At 44.4% G+C, this 18,824-nt stretch overlaps 1 protein-coding gene across 1 annotated transcript; it reads right to left on the bottom strand.

Moving 5' to 3' along the window:
• Positions 1-11,556: 11,556 nt before the first annotated feature.
• Positions 11,557-12,663, bottom strand: KCNJ15 (potassium inwardly rectifying channel subfamily J member 15; the record flags this gene model as incomplete). Its single annotated transcript, XM_080695565.1, has 1 exon — positions 11,557-12,663. One exon carries the CDS (start codon positions 12,661-12,663, stop codon positions 11,557-11,559), a length of 1,107 nt encoding a protein of 368 aa, XP_080551691.1.
• Between the last annotated feature and the right edge of the window lie 6,161 nt (positions 12,664-18,824).

Below are 18,824 nucleotides of genomic sequence, written 5' to 3' on the forward strand. Positions count from 1 at the left end.
GCTGACGCCCTCCATCCACCCACTGGGGACTTCACTCTAGCAAAATCCCTTATTGTTTGCACTGCTGGTCTTTAGAATTAATTCAACACACACAGGTCAGTTTGCGGCGACAGAGCATCTCAACCATAGCTTTGTTTTCCCTGGATAAAAATGCTCGAGTACTAAGCAAATGTCATTTTGCTCCAAAAACAATCAGCCACCAACCCTCCCCCCCTTTCTTTTTTATTGCAACCTGTCTTGGTCATCTGGGAGGCAGAACAGAGTATGGAGACAGGCTTTTGTGTTACCAAACCTCAGCCTCAGCCTCAGCTTCCTCTCCTCCTTCTCCTGTGGGGTGTGTGTGTGTGTGTGTGTGTGTGTGTGTGTGTGTGTGCTGAAGATTGGATGCAGGAGCATTCTATCTCTGAGTTATACCCCAAGCCTAATTTTATTTTTTATTTTGAAACAGAGTATCACTAAACTAAACTACTGAGGCTGGCTTTGGACCTGCAATCTTCCTATCTCAGCTCCTCTGAGTACTGGGACTCTAGGCACGCATCACCTTGTTATTTAACTTCTCTGAGCTTCAGTCACACCATATATAAAATGGAGATCCTGACAATGTCTTCCAATTTTAATACGGTGAAATCATAATGAATGGGGGGGTTAACTAAGCCAAGTTTATGTGCTAGATCACCATAACTTTCCTCTGGGATTTCTTAGAGCCCCAGGTCACCCATGTCAGTCTTCGGCCAAATGTCTGTTTCTCCCTACATGAACCTGTGGGTTGTGGATTCTGTTTTGATCATGGTGAGTGACATTGTTCATGTGTATACTTTTTGTATTTATTGCTTCCTGCTATCTCTAGCTTGAGGATCCTGATCTCAAGGTCTCAGCTCTTGAAGCATGCTAGACCTTCAGGTAATCCTCCAGCTCTCAGCCTCATGCTTTCTCTGGGTGTTCCATTCTGAAATCACACCAACTCTCATTCCACCCACTTTGCATGGCACCCGGCTCTATCATGAGACTCCCATGTTGCATATTTAGGGAACAGAACACCAGGCCAGCAGGGAGAGACCCAGATTGATACCGCTGGCTCTCTGGTTCACTTTGGCTTACTAAACTTCAGTAAGCTGTAGGGTCTTCTATAATGTGTAGATAATTTGCTTTGTCCTGCCTTTGCATTGGGTATAAAATGGGCTACTGAATATTCGAGGTTCTATGAAGCATCCAAGGCCTCATAAGTATAATTTGCTTTCTGCATACCCAAGTGTGACCAGATGTTGTGAGATGTGCGTGTGTGGGTGTCATGTGAGCAGAAGAGAATGTTGGCAATAGAACACGCCATGCGGTTTTCAACATGGAGGAACAGAAAACTCAGGTCAGGTGAGGAGAGAAGGAGAAGCACACATTATTCTGCGCTGTTGTAAAAATGGGAGTCTGTTGTTTGCCACAAATTTGCAGATCTTCAAATCAACCCTGGGCCTGGTAAACAGAGTCTACGTGAACAGAGTCTACAAAGAGACCTAGTGTCTTGAGCAAGTAACATTCCTAAGAGCAAATGTAATTGTTCCAAAATAATAATAATAACTAAATAATAATAATAAGAAGAATGTTATGCTAAGTGAGATTAGTCAGTCACAAAAAATAAAAAGTCAGATGCTCTCCATAATATGCAGATGCCAGGGAGAAAAAGGGTCATGGGGGAACTCTGGATGAAGAGGAAGAAACAATGGAGGAGAAAGTAAGGCGACCTAACTGAGGGGGGAAGAGGGAAATTCCTAATGCAAATTCACAAACGTATTAGAGTCGATCACTAAGCCAAATATGAGAAGGAGGGAGGGGGAGGAAATGGTGGGAACTGGGGAAGGGCTAAATGAGTGATGTGTGCTTGTATGCCTCTACCATCTTGTACTCCATTAAGATATGTGACTGCAATACACCAATAAAAAATTTAAAAATAGGTGAGATGATGGGCATATTAATTAGCTTAGGAAAATTATTCACAGCATGCATGTATATAAAAGCGTCACATTGTACTCTATAAATATATATTATTATTTGTTGTCATTTAAAAAATTGAAAAAATTAAGTAGATAATGAATCAATAAACAAGAAAAATCCTTGCAGAGCAAAAATCTCTGGCTGGTTCAATAGAGGCAAACTAAGAAAAATAAAGCACCTCTTGGGACTGGTGAAAACATACTTGGATGACTCAAATATATTACAGGCCAAGAGTTACTGCACAAGGGTTAAATTCAGCTAAAGGAATAGGCTAGTTTAGGAGAGAAGAGTTGGTACAAGGTGTATAAGGTAAGAGTTTCTGGGAAGAGTATGGAGTTTGGCATGAAAAATTAAACCACTCAACTTGTATGTCTGTGATATCGAAAGGCAGGTACACAGAATTATGGCTGAGAAGGGAAGTTATGGTTACCAGTGTTACAGCATCTCATGCAGATCCTGAGAAAGCTCGATCAGGGGATCTGCAACGGTGTAGATCCCCCATGAAGTATGTCTAGCATTCCCTTCTTCAAAAAATTATTTAGGATTATTTGGATATATATAATATGTATAATTGGAATTTTATGTATAAGCATTATAACTAACACTGATGGGCAGCGGCTTGTGAGAGACTGAGGCAGCAAAGATTTTTTTTCCCAAGGATAAAGTTTGGGCCAAAGATTAAGTTCAAACTGACCTTAGTTTGGGCCAATATATAAGATTAAGTTCAAGTCAGCCTTGAGAAGTGAGACAAAGCAGACTTTCTATGATTATTTAAATGTCTGGCACCCTGCTCTGAACTCTAAAAAAAAACTTTTCCTGTCCTTGGAGTTCCTGCTTGCATGGCTATGCCCTTGCTCTTCTGCCAAAAAAAGAACATATAAAAATTGTAACAAATCCTGAATAAAAGGGAGAAGCTTGAACCTGGTCTCATGTGACAGATCTTCTCTCATTCGACCTCGACTCTCCTCTCACCAACACGTGAACCTCGACTCATGCTAGGGCTGGACCCCGGCATACCAGGCTGCTGCTTGTAGCCCGGGTGGAGGCCACACAGGCTGCTGGGCAAACTCCCTACTCCCTACTCTCTGCCCGGGGCCAGAGTTCTCGTCCAAGGCCGCCTAAGAAGGGCAGTGACATTTGAGTTAATGGGATAGAAAACAATGTGTCTGACAACTTTGGTGTCAATTAAAATGAATAAAATCCGTCCCAAGGATGAGCACCATTAATACGCTTCAGATTACTGTGTACTTTCTGGAAAACATATATTTTGCCCAAACAGTATCTTCAGATTTGACCTCCTCTTCTCTGCACTGGCTATTTTCAATGGTCCCACATCTGCTCAAAGGATGCAGCAGCCATATCACCACCAAGAATATGGCAGTGAATTCAGGAGAAGATTCCAAAGGGCTGTTTGTGAAATGTTTGGAGCTACAGCAGCCACCTTGTATGTGTGTGTGGTTTCCCCAGGAAACAACTTGGCAGATAAAGGCTGTTTCTTGGATGCATTTCTCTGCTGCATGGGCTTTAAATGAGTGTGTTGATTTACCGTCACACCCATATATGCCTAGAAGACTTATTGTTTTCTTTCTTTTAATCCATCCAAACAAAAGAGTGATGAAGTATAAGGGATTTTGGAAAGAGTTTTGGTGCTAATAGGATGCTGTTATCTAGTGACTTAATCTTTAATCACTGACTAATGTGAAATGACCATTCTGAATCATTCTGGAACCCGAGGGGATTATGCAAAAGAGAGAGATGAAACATTTCCTGCTCTGTTATTAGAAAGGAAGCAAATGCATTCCTTTAGGCAGTTCTATAAAATAACATCTTTAAAGTTTCTAGGACCTGGCTACCCCTACATGATTGTGATTATGTAATCAGCCTTAAAAAGGCTGATTTCACTTGAGTTTCTCCCTGGGCCTTCCAGATCCCTCTCCATTGAAGCAGCATTACCACCCTGTTACTGTTAAGCCTGTTACTGCAAGCAAAATGCAAAGACATTCAAGACCATAAAATTAGCTTTATTGTACTTGTGATTGTTTCACAGATTACAGTGATTCCATATATTGAATCAGAGAGAAAAACAGAGGATGGAGAGATATATGAACATAAGAAATCATATGACAAGGGGAGCTATGAATTCAGAGGATGCGAAAGCCCATATTTAGAGCTGATGGCTCATGGTGTGGTGTGGTTGGGCTCAGTGGTCACAAGTGCGCACACAGGACTGTGGGATTTCCAATATGCACTGAATAGCTTCTCAACCTTGAGAAACACAACTTGTCGTTCTGCTAAGGCAAAGTCAAGCCTAGGACTAATTTAAAAAACAGACAAGAGCGGGGACACTCATTGTAGGGCACCGCACGGAGGTCGGATGTAGTTCTAAATATAGCCAGAGACCAAGGCATGATCGAGATTTTGTAAGTACACCCTGCCAGGAGTTACAAGTAGTGAGGTTGTTTGCTGGTAAAATCTGTGTGATTTGGGTTTTCCATCTCTGTTCCATTCCCGTGAGTTTCATTAGGCAGTATTTTGGAGTGGGTCCTCTTGGAATGGAGATTCTGTTTACCAAAGGCTTCATTTTTGTAACTTACAATTCCATGACACCCCGTAGAAATAATTCCTCAAAAATAGATCCAAGTTGGCTGCGATCCTGCCTTCCTCCCTCACGGCTATTTAATACTGGTGTCAGCACACAAACACAGCTTCCTTTTGTAAGCAGCAGGTTTGTTTGTGTAAAAGTCCCCAGCACAGCCACACTTCCTGAAATCATTTTGTTTCATCTAATATCCTCACTTTTCAGGTTTGATTGCAGATGGAAGAAAAGAGTTAAGCTACAGTAACCAAAAAAGGACTTTCCTTTGAATTTCCCTCCAATCCCCTTCTTGGAAGCTTTTAATTTTACCATAACATTAGGTAAATTTGTAAAAACAACAATATGAGGAAATCATAAGCTAAGAGGGCACACATTTCTTAGCTCAGAGCCCACAGCTTCTGAATTTTTTTATTTTTTGAGGACATAGGTACTAGATAGTAGTTCCCTTGGAGTCTAATTCTGAGTGAATGCTTATTTACTGAAATGTTTTTGAGGCGTGAATTTGATGGGAAGGTGTGGGTATTAGATAAGATTCAGGCTTGAGTCAGGATATAACTCATGGTGTGATGGGAGTCGGCAAACAGATAGAACGTGGGGATGGATTTTTCAGATGACTTTTCTTTGACTTTTGCCCTTCTTGTGCTGATGCAAAAGCATTGGCCTAATTCTACAGCTGGAACGTGAGGATCTGTGGCCCTGTGCAGTGTGAGGAGGGTGTCTCTGAGCCCACAGATGCAGGGTGGTGCCCAGGAAAGGACTTCCCTAGCAGAGTATGCTCCGAGAGCCTGTGGCTCCTCACTGCAGGGAAGTCACAGACTGGGCTCCTGTTGGGACAGAATTTACCTTTGCTAATTGATCAAGGAAGGGACATGTGTTTTTTAGAACGTCCTTTTCTCTGCTAGTTGTATGAGTCCTGCAACTTCCAAGTAAAGGGATATGTATTTGTTTCTCTTCTAGAAAAGACCATAGTTTCAGATTATATAAATATTATCCCCAGATTTGTCAGATTGGGTAGATAAATACACAGGACTTCCAGATGAATTTAAAGATTTTTTTCTAATTGCCTAGGTGATTTTTATGATGTATTGAAAAAAGTTGACTACAGGGCATTTAGGATATTCAAACTAAGTCCACATAAGATATAGAACAGAGGTGACTAAATATAGGATATGTCCTAGGTGGAGAGTATAACTGGAATCCCTAACTCTCTGATGTTACATTCTCTGGTATAATAGGACCTTTACCTAGCTATATGACATCTTTGGCTATTATATTCATGTATCAATTATGTCTCCTGGCTTCTATAGTCTATTTTTGTAATCTTAATAGAAATTAAATATCTAACTGAGTCAACAGCTTTCTCTTGGTCTACCATTTTTGTATACCATCAATACACCAAGAGAAAAAATAAAAATTTCTCTCATCGATTTGGGAATATCTAAGTATCCACAATTTCTATTTGCAATGATTATATTTTTTCGCCTTTTAGATTATTTGACTTGGATGAAGGGATAGCCAATCAGAGAAAGTCAACCAAGTAGATCTCAAGTTGAAATGAAATCGAGCGGAATAGAAGAACCAGAGTGGAAAGGAGAATGGCCAAAGCTTTTGTTTTGCCCCATATTTATTTTTCCATCAAGTATTTAGTGAAAAAATAAACTTTGGAAAGAAGTTTAACGTAACCCATCAGTTTTTCTTCAAACGCTAGGAAAATTTCTTTTCCTGAGAAGTCAGAAGAACATAATGGCAGTTTGTTGTAAGACTGCATAACTGATTTTCCCCCTACCAAGTTCTTTTCAATACATGGAAGTCGCTTTACGTGGAAATCTGGTTGGTCATCTATTAGTTTACACTTCTTCATTCTTCCCCTGCCTTGCTTACTCTGAAGACCAAGAATTTCGTATTCCTTTAAAGAATAAATAAAACCACCAGAATAGCAGTGTTACTGATAAATACTAACGCCCTAAGAAATTAAGCAATCCTTTATTCTTTAAAATTTCAGCTATGTTTTGATTGTGCCATTTCATCGCAAATCCTAACTTTGGAAACTTTTTGTGTGTGTGGTACTGGGGTTTCTGGAAACCCTTATACCTCTGGGCTACACTCCCAGACCTATTTTTATACTTTTTTTTTTAAAAATTTGGAAACAGGGTCTCTTAAGGCAGCACGGCTGGCTTCCAACCTGTGCGATCCTCCTGTCTCTGCCTCTCAAGTGCTGGGATTAAAGTGTGTGCCACCACGCCCAGAAACCTTGGAGACTTTAATGCTCCTCAAGATTATATGTGTTCTGAAACCAGAAAACCTCCCCGCTATTCACAGGCCCAAAGGTTGTCTGGCAAAGCTCTCTGATTGGAGATAAACAGAACTTCACAAGGGTTACATGTATGTAGTTAATCATTTAGAAGTGAGATGCTAAGCTCTCAATCCTCAAGTGGAAGTCTTCCGCTTGAAGAAAGAAAATCAAGTGCATCCTAATCCCAGCCACGGTCAACTAATCGGATGCTGGGTTATACACAAGGCCTCGGAAATCAAAACTTTAAATGCTAATATCTCTTGTTAAAGAAGAAGCCACAATCACTAAGCCAAAAATGAGAAGGAAAGAGGGGGAGGGAATGGCATGGGAACTGGGGAGGGGCTCAGTGAGTGATGTGGGCATGTATGCCTCTACCTTCTTGTACTCCATTAAGATGGATGACTACAATGCACCAATAAAAAACCAGAAAGAACAGAAACAGCTACATTGTGGAAAGCTATGACGACTGCCGACTAAAATAAGGCATTTTAAAGTCTTAACAGGCCAAGACAAGAAGGCAAGAATGGAAGCCATGATTCACCAGGATCTAGGTCAGCATATCCCCAAATGTATGACACTGCGTCTTGAGTTTTATTAAAGTCACTCCAGAAAATTCTGACCCAACTCATTTTCCTCAGCTTTGCTGTGGCGGGAAACTTAATTAGATGATGAATAAATTCATTGCTGATGGTTCTTCATTCTGTTCTCTCAGATAACATGTCAGTATAAAAGCAATTAGCTTTTAACTGATAATTATGTTCAATCCTATCTAGTCTTCTCTAAGTTTGTCTTGTGCCAAATTAGAAACACCCACAATAATATGGTGCATTCAGTGTACCACAAAAGTAGCTAACTTCTTAGGGCCTTGATTTTTAATGTGTTGCCTTTATAGAAAAATCACTTTGGAAAAGAAAAAAGAAAAAAAGAAGGAAGGCCATGATTGACAGCAGCTTCAGTCAAACTGTGTGGCCTTTGACCGTGGCAGCGACACCCAAACCCAGCCAGGTGCTCCTCCCCAGAGCCGCATGCAAAGGCTTTTTCTTTTCTTCCTCTTTTTCCGTCTTTTTCTCTCCCCCCAGAAGTCACATGTGTACAGAGGATCCAGAGAGGGAGACTCACCCGAGGGCAGAAGAGCCACTCTTGTCCTCTTGGAGTAGCAAGGCCACTTTAAAAATAACTCAATCTACATCCCAGTCATACTAAAATCACAGTTGACTGAAATTAGAAATGTAATTCAAATAACAATCAAAATGCTTGTTGGGATTTGCCTAAACATTTGGTCTACTCATTAGTGGTTTTATTCTTCACCATTAGCCAGTTATTTTAGCTTTTGGGGGTTTGTACTCTGTGTTGTAATTTCCCTGTGAGTGAAATGGGGAGCAGTGTGTGTCCCCCTCACTCCTCCCCTCGGTGGCTTGCTGTGAAGGGCGGCACGAGCATCTCTGCTTTGCTGGCTGGGCCTGTTGGCTGCAAAGCGCCATGTTAAATTAAAAAATTTTTTTTATATATATATTTTTTATTTGGAAACAGGGTCTCTTAAGTCAGCGCGGCTGGCTTCGAACCTGCTGCACCCTCCTGTCTCCGCCTCCCAAGCGCAGGGATTACAAGCGTGAGCCAACACGCCTGGCACAAAGCGCCACGTTAGTATGGGCTATTTGTTACTGGCAGAAGAGATGTCTGGTAGATCATGCTGATCTGTTGACTCTGTGGTTTGTCAGCACAACATTTTTGAATGAGTTCACTGAAAAGGCCTAATGCATTGAAAAAATTTTAAGCCGGGGGTGGTGACGCATGCCTGTCACCCCAGTACTTTGGAAGCTGAGACAAGAGGATCACAAGTTCAAGGCCAGCCTCAGCAACTTAGCAAGGACCCCATCCACTTAGTAAGATCCTGCTTCAAAATAAAGAAAATAGGGCTGGGGGTATAGCTCAGAGGCAGAATGCCCCTAGGTTTAGTCCCCAGTACCACATGCACGTGCGTGTGCGTACACCACACACACGTTTCAAAATGCAAAAGCTATTTTGCACTGAAAAAACCCCATCAGCAATCTGTTTCGATCCAAAGATTGTCCAGATATGGTAAAATAAATTTGCTACCTGAATCTTTTGTTAGCCTATTAGCATTAAAATATTTTGTACAAAATAATGATAACTATGTATATCTGGAAAATGATAAGTTTTAAACCAGGCATAACTTTAGAAATACTTATTAGATATCATGCTATGATTTGTTGACTCATACATATATTGGTTTTTAAGACACTGCATATTGTTTTGTTTTGTGTGTAGTACAAAAAATTTGGTGATCAAGGTCTCCAAATCTGGCTGAAAATGATATATATTAAATGCACCTGCAAGATGATTTCTAAACCTTATGCTACATCATTGCACCATATATAATAGAAATGAGAAAGGTCCTTAATCTTTATCACATTCAAATGAGTACGGACATAAATACTGTGAAAAGAATTTCATAGTGAAACAGAAAAGCTGTAAACGTGCCCAGGGGCATTATTTTTCTGTCGATCATACCACAATCTACACAAAAATAATCATTTATAGTAACTAAAGTGATGAGTGTCTAACTATACTAACATGTACTATTTTTTTTAAAGAATGGAGATGTAAATACACCTGACATAAAATTATCAAAGGAAGAAGAAGAAGGAGGAGGAGGAAGAGCAAAAGGAGGAAGAGGAAGAGGAAGAGGAAGAGGAAGAGGAAGAGGAAGAAGAGGCTCCTAAGCAATTAGAGAAAAATCCCTCCTCTCATGCACGGGTTGGGATTGTTCTTCAAAACTTTACCAACTTCACCTCCGTTATTCTTATACTTGCATTAGATGAGCTCTCTTCCAGGCCAGTGATTTTCCCCCCCACATTTTCCATTTAGTGCAAGCACATCTGCAATTGTGGTTACATCAAGACACGGCCTGATGTGCTATCATCCAGAGCATCATTTCACTGACGACCTGAATCTAGTTTTCTCACTTTCTCTGAGACCCACTGTTCATATCTTTTAAGAGTCAACACGCATGAGCACAATCATGGCGGACTTCCTCTCTCAATTGCAAATGTCTGTCATGGATGACTACCATGCTTATGGCTGAAGAGACAGGGCATGCAAGTGTGTGTGTGTGAGTGTGTGTGTGTGTGTGTGTGTGTGTGTGTGTGTATGGGCTCATATGTGTGTATCTGTGTGTATGCATAGCCAAACCATCGATGGTCACATCTTGCTTGAGTGAATATGCAAATCTGTCTTGGTTTGAATAAAATGATCTCTCACCTTTGATACATTTAGTCAGTCCTTGAAACTCTCTTCCCCAGTGAAATGCAGGGCACTGGACCCCTAAATTTTGCCAGCGGCAAAGTGTTAACCTCTGCAATACTGATGGTCTAGGTGCATTCCAATACGGAGGGCGCACTTTAATGTGTCATGGGGTTATCAAATTGTGTTTCTGCATCAAGGGGTCACACTGCGGAGCCTCCACCTCCCATCTCCTTCCCAGTCCCACTCAACCTTACAAACAGCAGCCTTGGGGATATTTCATACATCCTTCTGCAGCTTAGTTTTCTTTTGTGATAAGTACAATCACCAGCCGTGTCCGAGGATGACTTGGAAAGCCGTGACTCTAAGGGCTCTTAGAACGTCGGTGGCTCGTTCTCTGCAGTTCCCCGGGGGGTAAGGTCTTTTCGGAGGTAAGAAATGGAAAGGCTGAATGAAAGACAGACCCATGATATTGAAGTAAAGAGAGGGCAGATCTGGGGGGCCTGTGATCAAGGGAACCACAGATTCAGTTTTCCACCTAGATTCAGAAAGTGGTTTTGTAAACACAGTCAAGAGCAGAGCTTTTCGACCTTCTACCTATACGCAAGTCACTGGGGGAAATTGTCAAGGTATAGACATTGGTTTGGCAAGTTGGGCTAGGATCTGATAATCTTTGCTGCTAATAGGCTGGATGGTGCTGTGGGCCACCCTCGAACCACATTTTGAACAGGAAGTGGCAGTATATCCCCCAAACAACAGCAACGAGTGGGAACAACAGAACTGGGGTATGGACATGATTTCACAACTCTTGACTTCTGAGCGTATCAGTTTCACTCCATACAATTCAGTCTGCTAAAAAACAGTGACCATGGGATGATTATATTTTGTAAATACAGAGTCCCCTGCCCACCCCATTTTGGGTATTGCCAGATGCCCATCAATATATAGAACATTTTCTCTGCCTGGACACAGTGAGTATGTTTTAAAGCAAAGATACAGGTGAATACTGAACCACATTTCAACCCCCAGCTATAATGCCTTTGATACTTGTATTAAATAAATACCTTATATTACAGCTGATATTCCTGGATAGAAATGCTTTCCCTTTCCGTGTCAGCATTGTGAATGTCTGTCCATCCACCAGAAAACCATTTCTACCGCTCTCTACCCAGATCTCTGAAATAAAATGGGGCCCCACTTAGAAAACCTGAATTTCAAGAGTTTGTGTCCTAGGGGAGGCACTTGAAAGGAACTCTCTCGAACATGCTGGTCGAGCCACGGGATGAAAGGACAAGACCTGCTGCGTGTGTCCCTATGGCTCAGCAGAGAGTGTCCGGCGTTCTCATTGTTCACGGCCTCCGTGGAGTCCCAAGGGAGTCCTGAAGGGAAAGCCCTGGGGAGCCCAGCCCCACCCCGGGGCTCAGACGTTGCTCTGCTGTAACAACAGGGTTCTCAGCTCCCGTTCCCTCTGGTCCTCCTGCCTGTACTTTTCCTCAAGTTTCTGCTTCTCGGAATCCGCACAGTAAAAAGTCGAATCCGGGCTCTTCCGGATCTGTTCAAACTGACTGAAATCAGCCACGTACTTTCCATTTTTGGAGAGGGAAACCACAGGCACAAACTCAAAACCCCAGTAGATCTCCTCCGGGATATAAGAGGTTCGGCTCTGGCAGACGGCGCTGGTGGACTCCACGGTGGCGTTGAGTAACACCACCAGCTCGAATTCCTTCTCCTTCAGGTTTTGGGGCGTGAGGTCCCGCAGGGGGCTGCTCTCATCCAGCACGTGATAGAACGTCATGGGCAGAATGAGGAAGGGGCTCTCGGAGGAGGAGTCCACGTGGAACTTGACGGTGGCCTGGTTGAGGAGGATCCGCTCCCCCTCCCTGGTGACGTGGGTCTGGAGGAGCTTGCCAGAGAGCTGGCACTGGATCAGGAGGCTCTTCCTCATGTTGGCCACCTGAATCACCAAGCACAGCTTCCCGTTCTGCTTGGTGATGACCGCGCAGTGGCTGAACTTGATGGTCTCGGCTCGCTTTTTGGGTCTGGCGATTTTGGCCAGGAAGGTGCCCGTGATGAAGATCTCAATCAGGGTGGTGATGACCAGTTGGGCCACCAACAGGAAAATGGCATGGGGGCACTCCTCGGTGATGGAGCGGACGCCGTAGCCAATGGTCGTCTGGGATTCCAGGGAGAAGAGGAAAGCTCCGGTGAGGGAATCCACTTTCATGATGCACGGGGTGTGATTGGAAACGGGCTCAGTGGGCTCCAGGTCCCCGTGAATGAACGCGATGGCGTAGTAGATCACGCCGAACAGGAACCAGGTCATCACGAACGTGGCGGCAAAGAGCGTGAGCTTGTATCTCCACTTCATGTCGATCACGGTGGTCCACAGGTCCTGCAGGTAGAGCAGGTAGATGCCATCCACCTTGTCGAGTCTCACGTTGCTGTGCCCACTCTTGGACATGACTCGGGGTCGGCTGGCCTTGAGGCCAGCCCCAGCTGGGTGCTTCCTCAGGGGGGTGCTGGCCATGCTCGGGGGACCAGCGTCCATGCTCCGCTCCTGGGGCCACAGAGGGGAATGAGAAAGAGAGACATGGCGTTACAGTCACCTGCCTGGTGCTTCCAAAAAACAGAAATAGAATAACCATAGGAAACAACTATGAAGGTTCCGTCATCCCTTGGTACCCAAGTATTGATTCCCAGCACCCCCCCACAGATAACAAATTCTAAGACGGCTCAAAGTCTTGTATATAAAATGACAAGAATTTGGATATAACTTATATACATCCTCCACTGTACTTGAAACTATCTCTAGATTACTTATAATACCTAAGACAATGTAAGTGCTACGTAAATAGTTGACATGTTGTTTTGTTTAGAAAATAAAGACAAAAAATGTCTGTATGCGTTCAGTATGTGTCCAATTTTTTTATTTTTTTAACCAATATTTCCCATCCGTGGCTGGTTGAATCCGTGGATGCGGAGCTGCCGACATGGAGAGTGGGTGCCAGACGTACAGAGAGATCTACAAAAGGAGACTGTGAAGACAGGACGGGCAGCTCGCTCCTGAGGTGGCCGGGAGGGCGGAGTGAGGGACATAATATTTGGAGAGGAGAAAATGTGGGCTAAATGCCAACTCTATAAGTCATCAGCTGTGCGATCTAGGATGACACACTCAACCTCTCTGGTCCTCAGCTCCTTCATCATTAAACTGAGGAGAGATCTCACCATCAGGGTTTTTTGGTGATTACATCAGATGAGGTCCCTGAATTGAGCCTTACACTCAGAAAATACTATTATGCTTCTGCTTGTGATAAGATACTGCTATCTATGTGTGTGTATGTATCATCTATCCGTTATTTATCTATTATCTCTTTATCTCACAGAGCATCATTAATATTCAGCTATCATGATTTCTTAGTATCCTACTATAGAAAGTGTAAAAAGTGTTTGAGCACAGGCCCAGTACTGTACTGATAAAACTAAAAGCTACCACTTATGAGATAATTCTTAATAGGGCACTGGAGAACACTAGTACACATCTTTAAAAACTCAAACAGTATTGATGAAAGTTTTAAACGTACCATCTGCCTCACATTCTTTGCAACAATTTACTTTCCTCCCTCATTCAGAGAAAATTTAGACTCTGTGACCTCTCTCGGTCCTTCATTTTGCTGGGAAAAAATCAATGAGCAAACAACTCCAACCATACTCATTGCAAGTAAACAGGCTTTCCTAACGATGCCGTGGATAGGCTGGTCATTCTTAGAAAGGTACTCCCAATGCACTGTAGTTATGAAAGTACCACCAATGCTATTGTAGGTATTAAAGTACCACCAATGCCATTTTAGAGACTTAGGTAGGAAACAAAAAAAAACCTGCCGTACTCTCTAGGTCTAAGTAGAACAAGCTGCAGATGATTTTAAAGAGAAAATAAATAAGTGCAGGCATCTAACATTGCAGCAGAGAAGACCTACCTGGACGCAGCACAGGCTCCTACACTCAGCCCCAGGGAGCGCCCTGCCCATGCTAACAGCCAGCTGGGTGTAGCCTGGGCCCAAGGCTACACAGCATCTTATGGAAAATGCCTAGTGACCAAACTGCCTCCACATTCCTCGAAAAAGAGAATTTGATTACAGAGTACTCTTACCTGGTTGGCCTATTTTTAATTTTTTTTTTTTTTGCCCCATTAGTGTTTTAAGAGTTAGAAAAAAATTCTACTCTTTAAAAAGGAACTGATATACACTGCTTTATAATTCTTGCTATGACCTTTTCTATTAGATGAGTATCATCTCAATAAAAGATTTGAAAACCAGGAAATGGAAACTCTACACACCTTGAGCCCGACACCTGTTCAGGATTCAAGGGACCTGTGACTATTGTACTCTTTCATTCAGTTATTAAGGGTGGGTTATTTACAAAACACCCCCTTCGTGACTTTATTTTCTCCTTGGAAAGTCACCTTAACATTTTCATGGCAAAAAAGGACCCTAAGTTATTTAGAATTTCTTGTTGAAGCCTATCTCACTTTTCTAGGGCTCCATTTAGAGGAAAAGTGTAGGATCTACCGACGGGCACAGGGCTTCCTTATCATCCCCTGGGCGACGATTCCAGTACAACCAGGTAGAAAGTGGCCAGGGTGGGGCTGTGCAAAGGACGGGCTACGGTGGTGTGCTCAGGCGCACAGACAAGCCAGCAACGTGAGCGCCACCAAAGACCCACTGCCTCCACACCAGTAAATTCATGCACTTAAAATCAAAGAGCCGCACACTTGTCATCCCAGCATTCGGGAGGCTGAGACGGGAGGATCGCGATTCGCAGACAGCCTCAGCTACTTAGTGAGGCCCTCTGCAACTCAGTGAGACCCTGTTTCAAAATAAAAATTTAAAAATTAAAAAAAAATAGGGCTGGGGATTTAGCTGGGAGGTAGAATGCTCCTGGGTTCTATCCCCAGTACCACACACACACACACACACACACACACACACACACACACACGCACACAAAGAAAGAAGAAAGAAACTGCTGGTGGAGAGGGGGTAGATGCCTTTCAATCCACTGAGAGCAAAACAGAGGCTTCAGTTTGAGTGCGAGCGCCACCTGAGTGTCCCGTGGACGAGGGCAACGCGCCCAGCTCCCCCTGTCAGTTCTAAAGCCTGGCCTTGTTTCTAGGAAGGCAGAGCCCTGGAGTTTCCTTTGCAACCTCCCATTCGAAGGGGCAGAGGGCCAGGCTGGGGTGAGCTGACGTTTTCCCACTGCTGGGTGCTCTGGGCTGCAGGCCTGAACACCTAGTGCAGGGGTCCGTGGTGCCCGCAGTGCCTCCTAGCGGGCTTTGGTGGGCACAAACACAGAAGGAGACCTGGGGCTGTGTGTGTGTGCTGAGCCCAGCATCCCTCTGGAAGAGAGGGCCGCTGGTGGATGGGGGCAGGGAGGCCGCTGCCTCGCTGTCTTCCTCCCCTCCCCCACCGTGGCCTCTGGCCTCCGAACCCTTAAGATCGGGTCACTCACTTGGCAGCTCTCAAGGAGTCTCCTTCAGGGCAGGTGGCACGTCTTCACTCTCCTGCACCCACCTGGCTGTCATGGGACTCTGCCACTGCCTAAAAGAAAGGAAGAGCACGTGGTGTTCACAGGTGGTTACCAAGAGCACCCGGCTAGCGAGCCCCTAAAGGCTGTACACCGTGGCATTTTCCTCCCGCGTCCGGGCAGCTGGCACGGCGCCCAGACCCGTGTAAAAGGCCCAAGGAAAGTTCCAAGAATGAAATCGAAGCCGCCCCCACGGCCCTCACCACAGAAGCACCAGCTCATTGTCAAAACACTGCAAAGACAGGGTTAACCCGCCCCCACTGGGGCCCTGGGGAACCGGCCAGCAGGGGAGGCAGGAAGGGGAAGTGTGGGGGGGTAAACAGAGAGCACGGAAGGGAAGAGTCTGGAATGGTCTCACCGCCTGTGCAAAGGCGCTTGAGTCAGAGCATGGGGGACCTGTCAGCGCCGGCCCACCGCGGGCATCGCCAAGGACACGACACGGGGACCTGGGAGTCTGCAGGGGCTGCGCCTGACCATGCCGCTGGTGCTGGCCAAAGACACCCAGTCCGGGGGCTGGGGAGCTGGGCCAGTGTGCTCCTCAGTACATGAAAAATTCAGCCCTCCGGTTCCAGAGTGTCCTCTAAGTTCAAGAGGATCTAAACCGGGCGTGGTGGCGCACGCTCATAATCCCAGCATTCGGGAGGCTGAGACGGAGGCTCATGGCTTGCGGACAGCCTCAGCTACTTAGTGAGGCCCTTTATAACTCAGTGAGACTCTGTTTAAAATAAAGGATAAAAAATAGGGCTGGGGTTTAGCTTGGAAGTAGAATGCTCCTGGGCTCCATCCCCAGTACCACACAAAATAAAGATCTGTTTATCCTAACATCCTGTGTTTCAGAAATACTTCTTCCTTATCGATCTCTCACCTGTCACCTATCAGTCTGTCATCTATCTACTCACATCCCCGCCTCTCCTACTCATCAGTTATTGGTCATTTATCAATCTATTATCATCATCCCTCCAGCCATCATATTCTTATCTTTTATCCACTACCATCTATCGTCTTTCCAAGAACTTATTTTTAATTAACTATCTATATACTGTCTACTATCTATCATCTAATCTATCATCTGTCTATTATCTATCAATCTCTATCATCCATCTACTCACTCTCAATCTTATCTGCCCCCACACATTCTATCTAGAGCCTGCCTATTTGGGGATTCAGCCCTTATTCACAACAATCACTGCTGTATCGTTCAGGAGCTCCCGTGGTCAAGCCGCACAGCTCTGGCATGCTGGACCTGGAGTGGCCACAGTGTGTGAGGCAGCGGCCCCTTTCTCCTGGCTCTGTTACTGCGTGAAGCCTCCTGCGCACCTGTCAGTTGTATGCAGCATTTATGTTCCATTAGTACTTCTATGTTATTATATGCTCTTAATTCACGGTACTTCATTCCCCAGCATCTTTTCCTCAGAAATTGGCTTCCTTGTTGACACTCTTATTTCGTGTGTTTCTACGCTTCTACCTTAGTTTTCTTTCTCAGCGATTCTACAATCCAGCTTGCTCAATTTCTGAGATGTTAAAGACACTGGCACTGTCCAAGGAGATAAGGACAGATGAATAATAAAAGAACATTCCTTCCCAATTTCTCCCGTCTTAGTCTTCTGCATAAGCGCTATTCCACACAAACCACGAGCAGTCTTCTGCAGCCTTTGGCAACACCAGGTCTCTCTTTTTGTGACGCTCTTTCAACTTGTGGGCTGAGATTGCGGTTCCCAGGGTTCTCGTAAAGGCCCTATCTTTATTGGCAAAGTCCTCGACGCTGTGGAATGGAGAGGCTGATGCTAAGCTTTCCTACTTCAAGACAATGAAAGACACAACGGTGTGAAGTCATTAGTACCTACATTATGTAGCATTTGTTTTCTGGAGCTAAGAGAAACAAGCAAGCAAACAAACACAGTTTGAAGTGAAATCTCACAGGAGGCACTTTGAAAAAAGCGCTTAGCTCTATGGATTGTGCTGGAAGAGCTACATTTTCAGTGTTGAGGACAGGACAGGATACCTGAAGAAATGAAAGGGAGGCTCCCTCCCTTCTACAGGGAAGAAAAGAAATCTAACGCAGACAGAAGCTCTTGAGAACCAAGGATCAAAGAACCAACCACAGGCAAGTGGCACACACTGCTCTATCAGGAGTACATCAGTGTACACACGCCCAGAAGGGGTTTGACCGCTTAGAAGAAATACATAAGCAAATCATAAGGCAGCAGGAATAGTCACAATGGAGCTGGAAGTGGTCCAAAGTGGGAAAGACGCAGCTCAATGCAAACAAGAGTAGTCATAAGACAATTACATAATCAAGACTTCCATCTGCAGTAATAGTCCTGAAGGCTCAGGTCAGAGACAAGACCAGTCATGATACTCAGTGGGCAGCACACTGCCCGTGCCAGCCACAGACTTCACACACGTGAACTTCATCGTCGGTGCAGTCCTGCCAGGGGAGCACCATCACCTCTCCCTGCCCTGCTCACCAGGGCCCAGAGACGGAAAGAGACTGGCCCAGGCCCCTGTAGCTGGAGCCTGGCTGTCCTGCACCTGCGCAGTGAGCCTGCTGTGCCTGCACCTGCACAGTGAACCTGCTGTGCCTGCCCCAGCACCTGAGCAGTGGCCTAGAACCTCAGAGTCTCTCACTCAGCAGGTGTCAGTGGAGCCAGAGAATCTGCAGCTCTGAGGAGCTCCCGGTGGCATTGCTGCTGATTCTCCAGGAGCACAGGCTGGGAACACCCACTGAGGCACAGCCTCTCCTGCTGGGGAAAACCCTATCCCCTCCTGGGGCCTTAGCATCCTGAAATAACACCACTGCTCGCCTGCATGGGGAACACCTGCTTATTATCTTTAGGAATGCCTACCTCCACTCTCCTTCCACATGAATGCCCCCTATCCACTGGCCCACGGCTAGGCTTGAATTTTTTAAAGCATGGGTATCTGGAGAATCTGATCAAAGCTATGATGTATTATTTATATTTATTATATACACTTTTCCTAAGTTTTACACATTTACACATTACACAATTTACAAATTTACAAATATACACGATCGAATTCATATTAAATGTACACATATGATGGTTTATATTTTATGTTATACGTTTATTATAATGTCAATAATTC

This window comes from Muscardinus avellanarius (genome assembly GCF_963383645.1).
Source record: "Muscardinus avellanarius genome assembly, chromosome: 5".
Lineage (NCBI taxonomy): Eukaryota > Metazoa > Chordata > Mammalia > Rodentia > Gliridae > Muscardinus > Muscardinus avellanarius.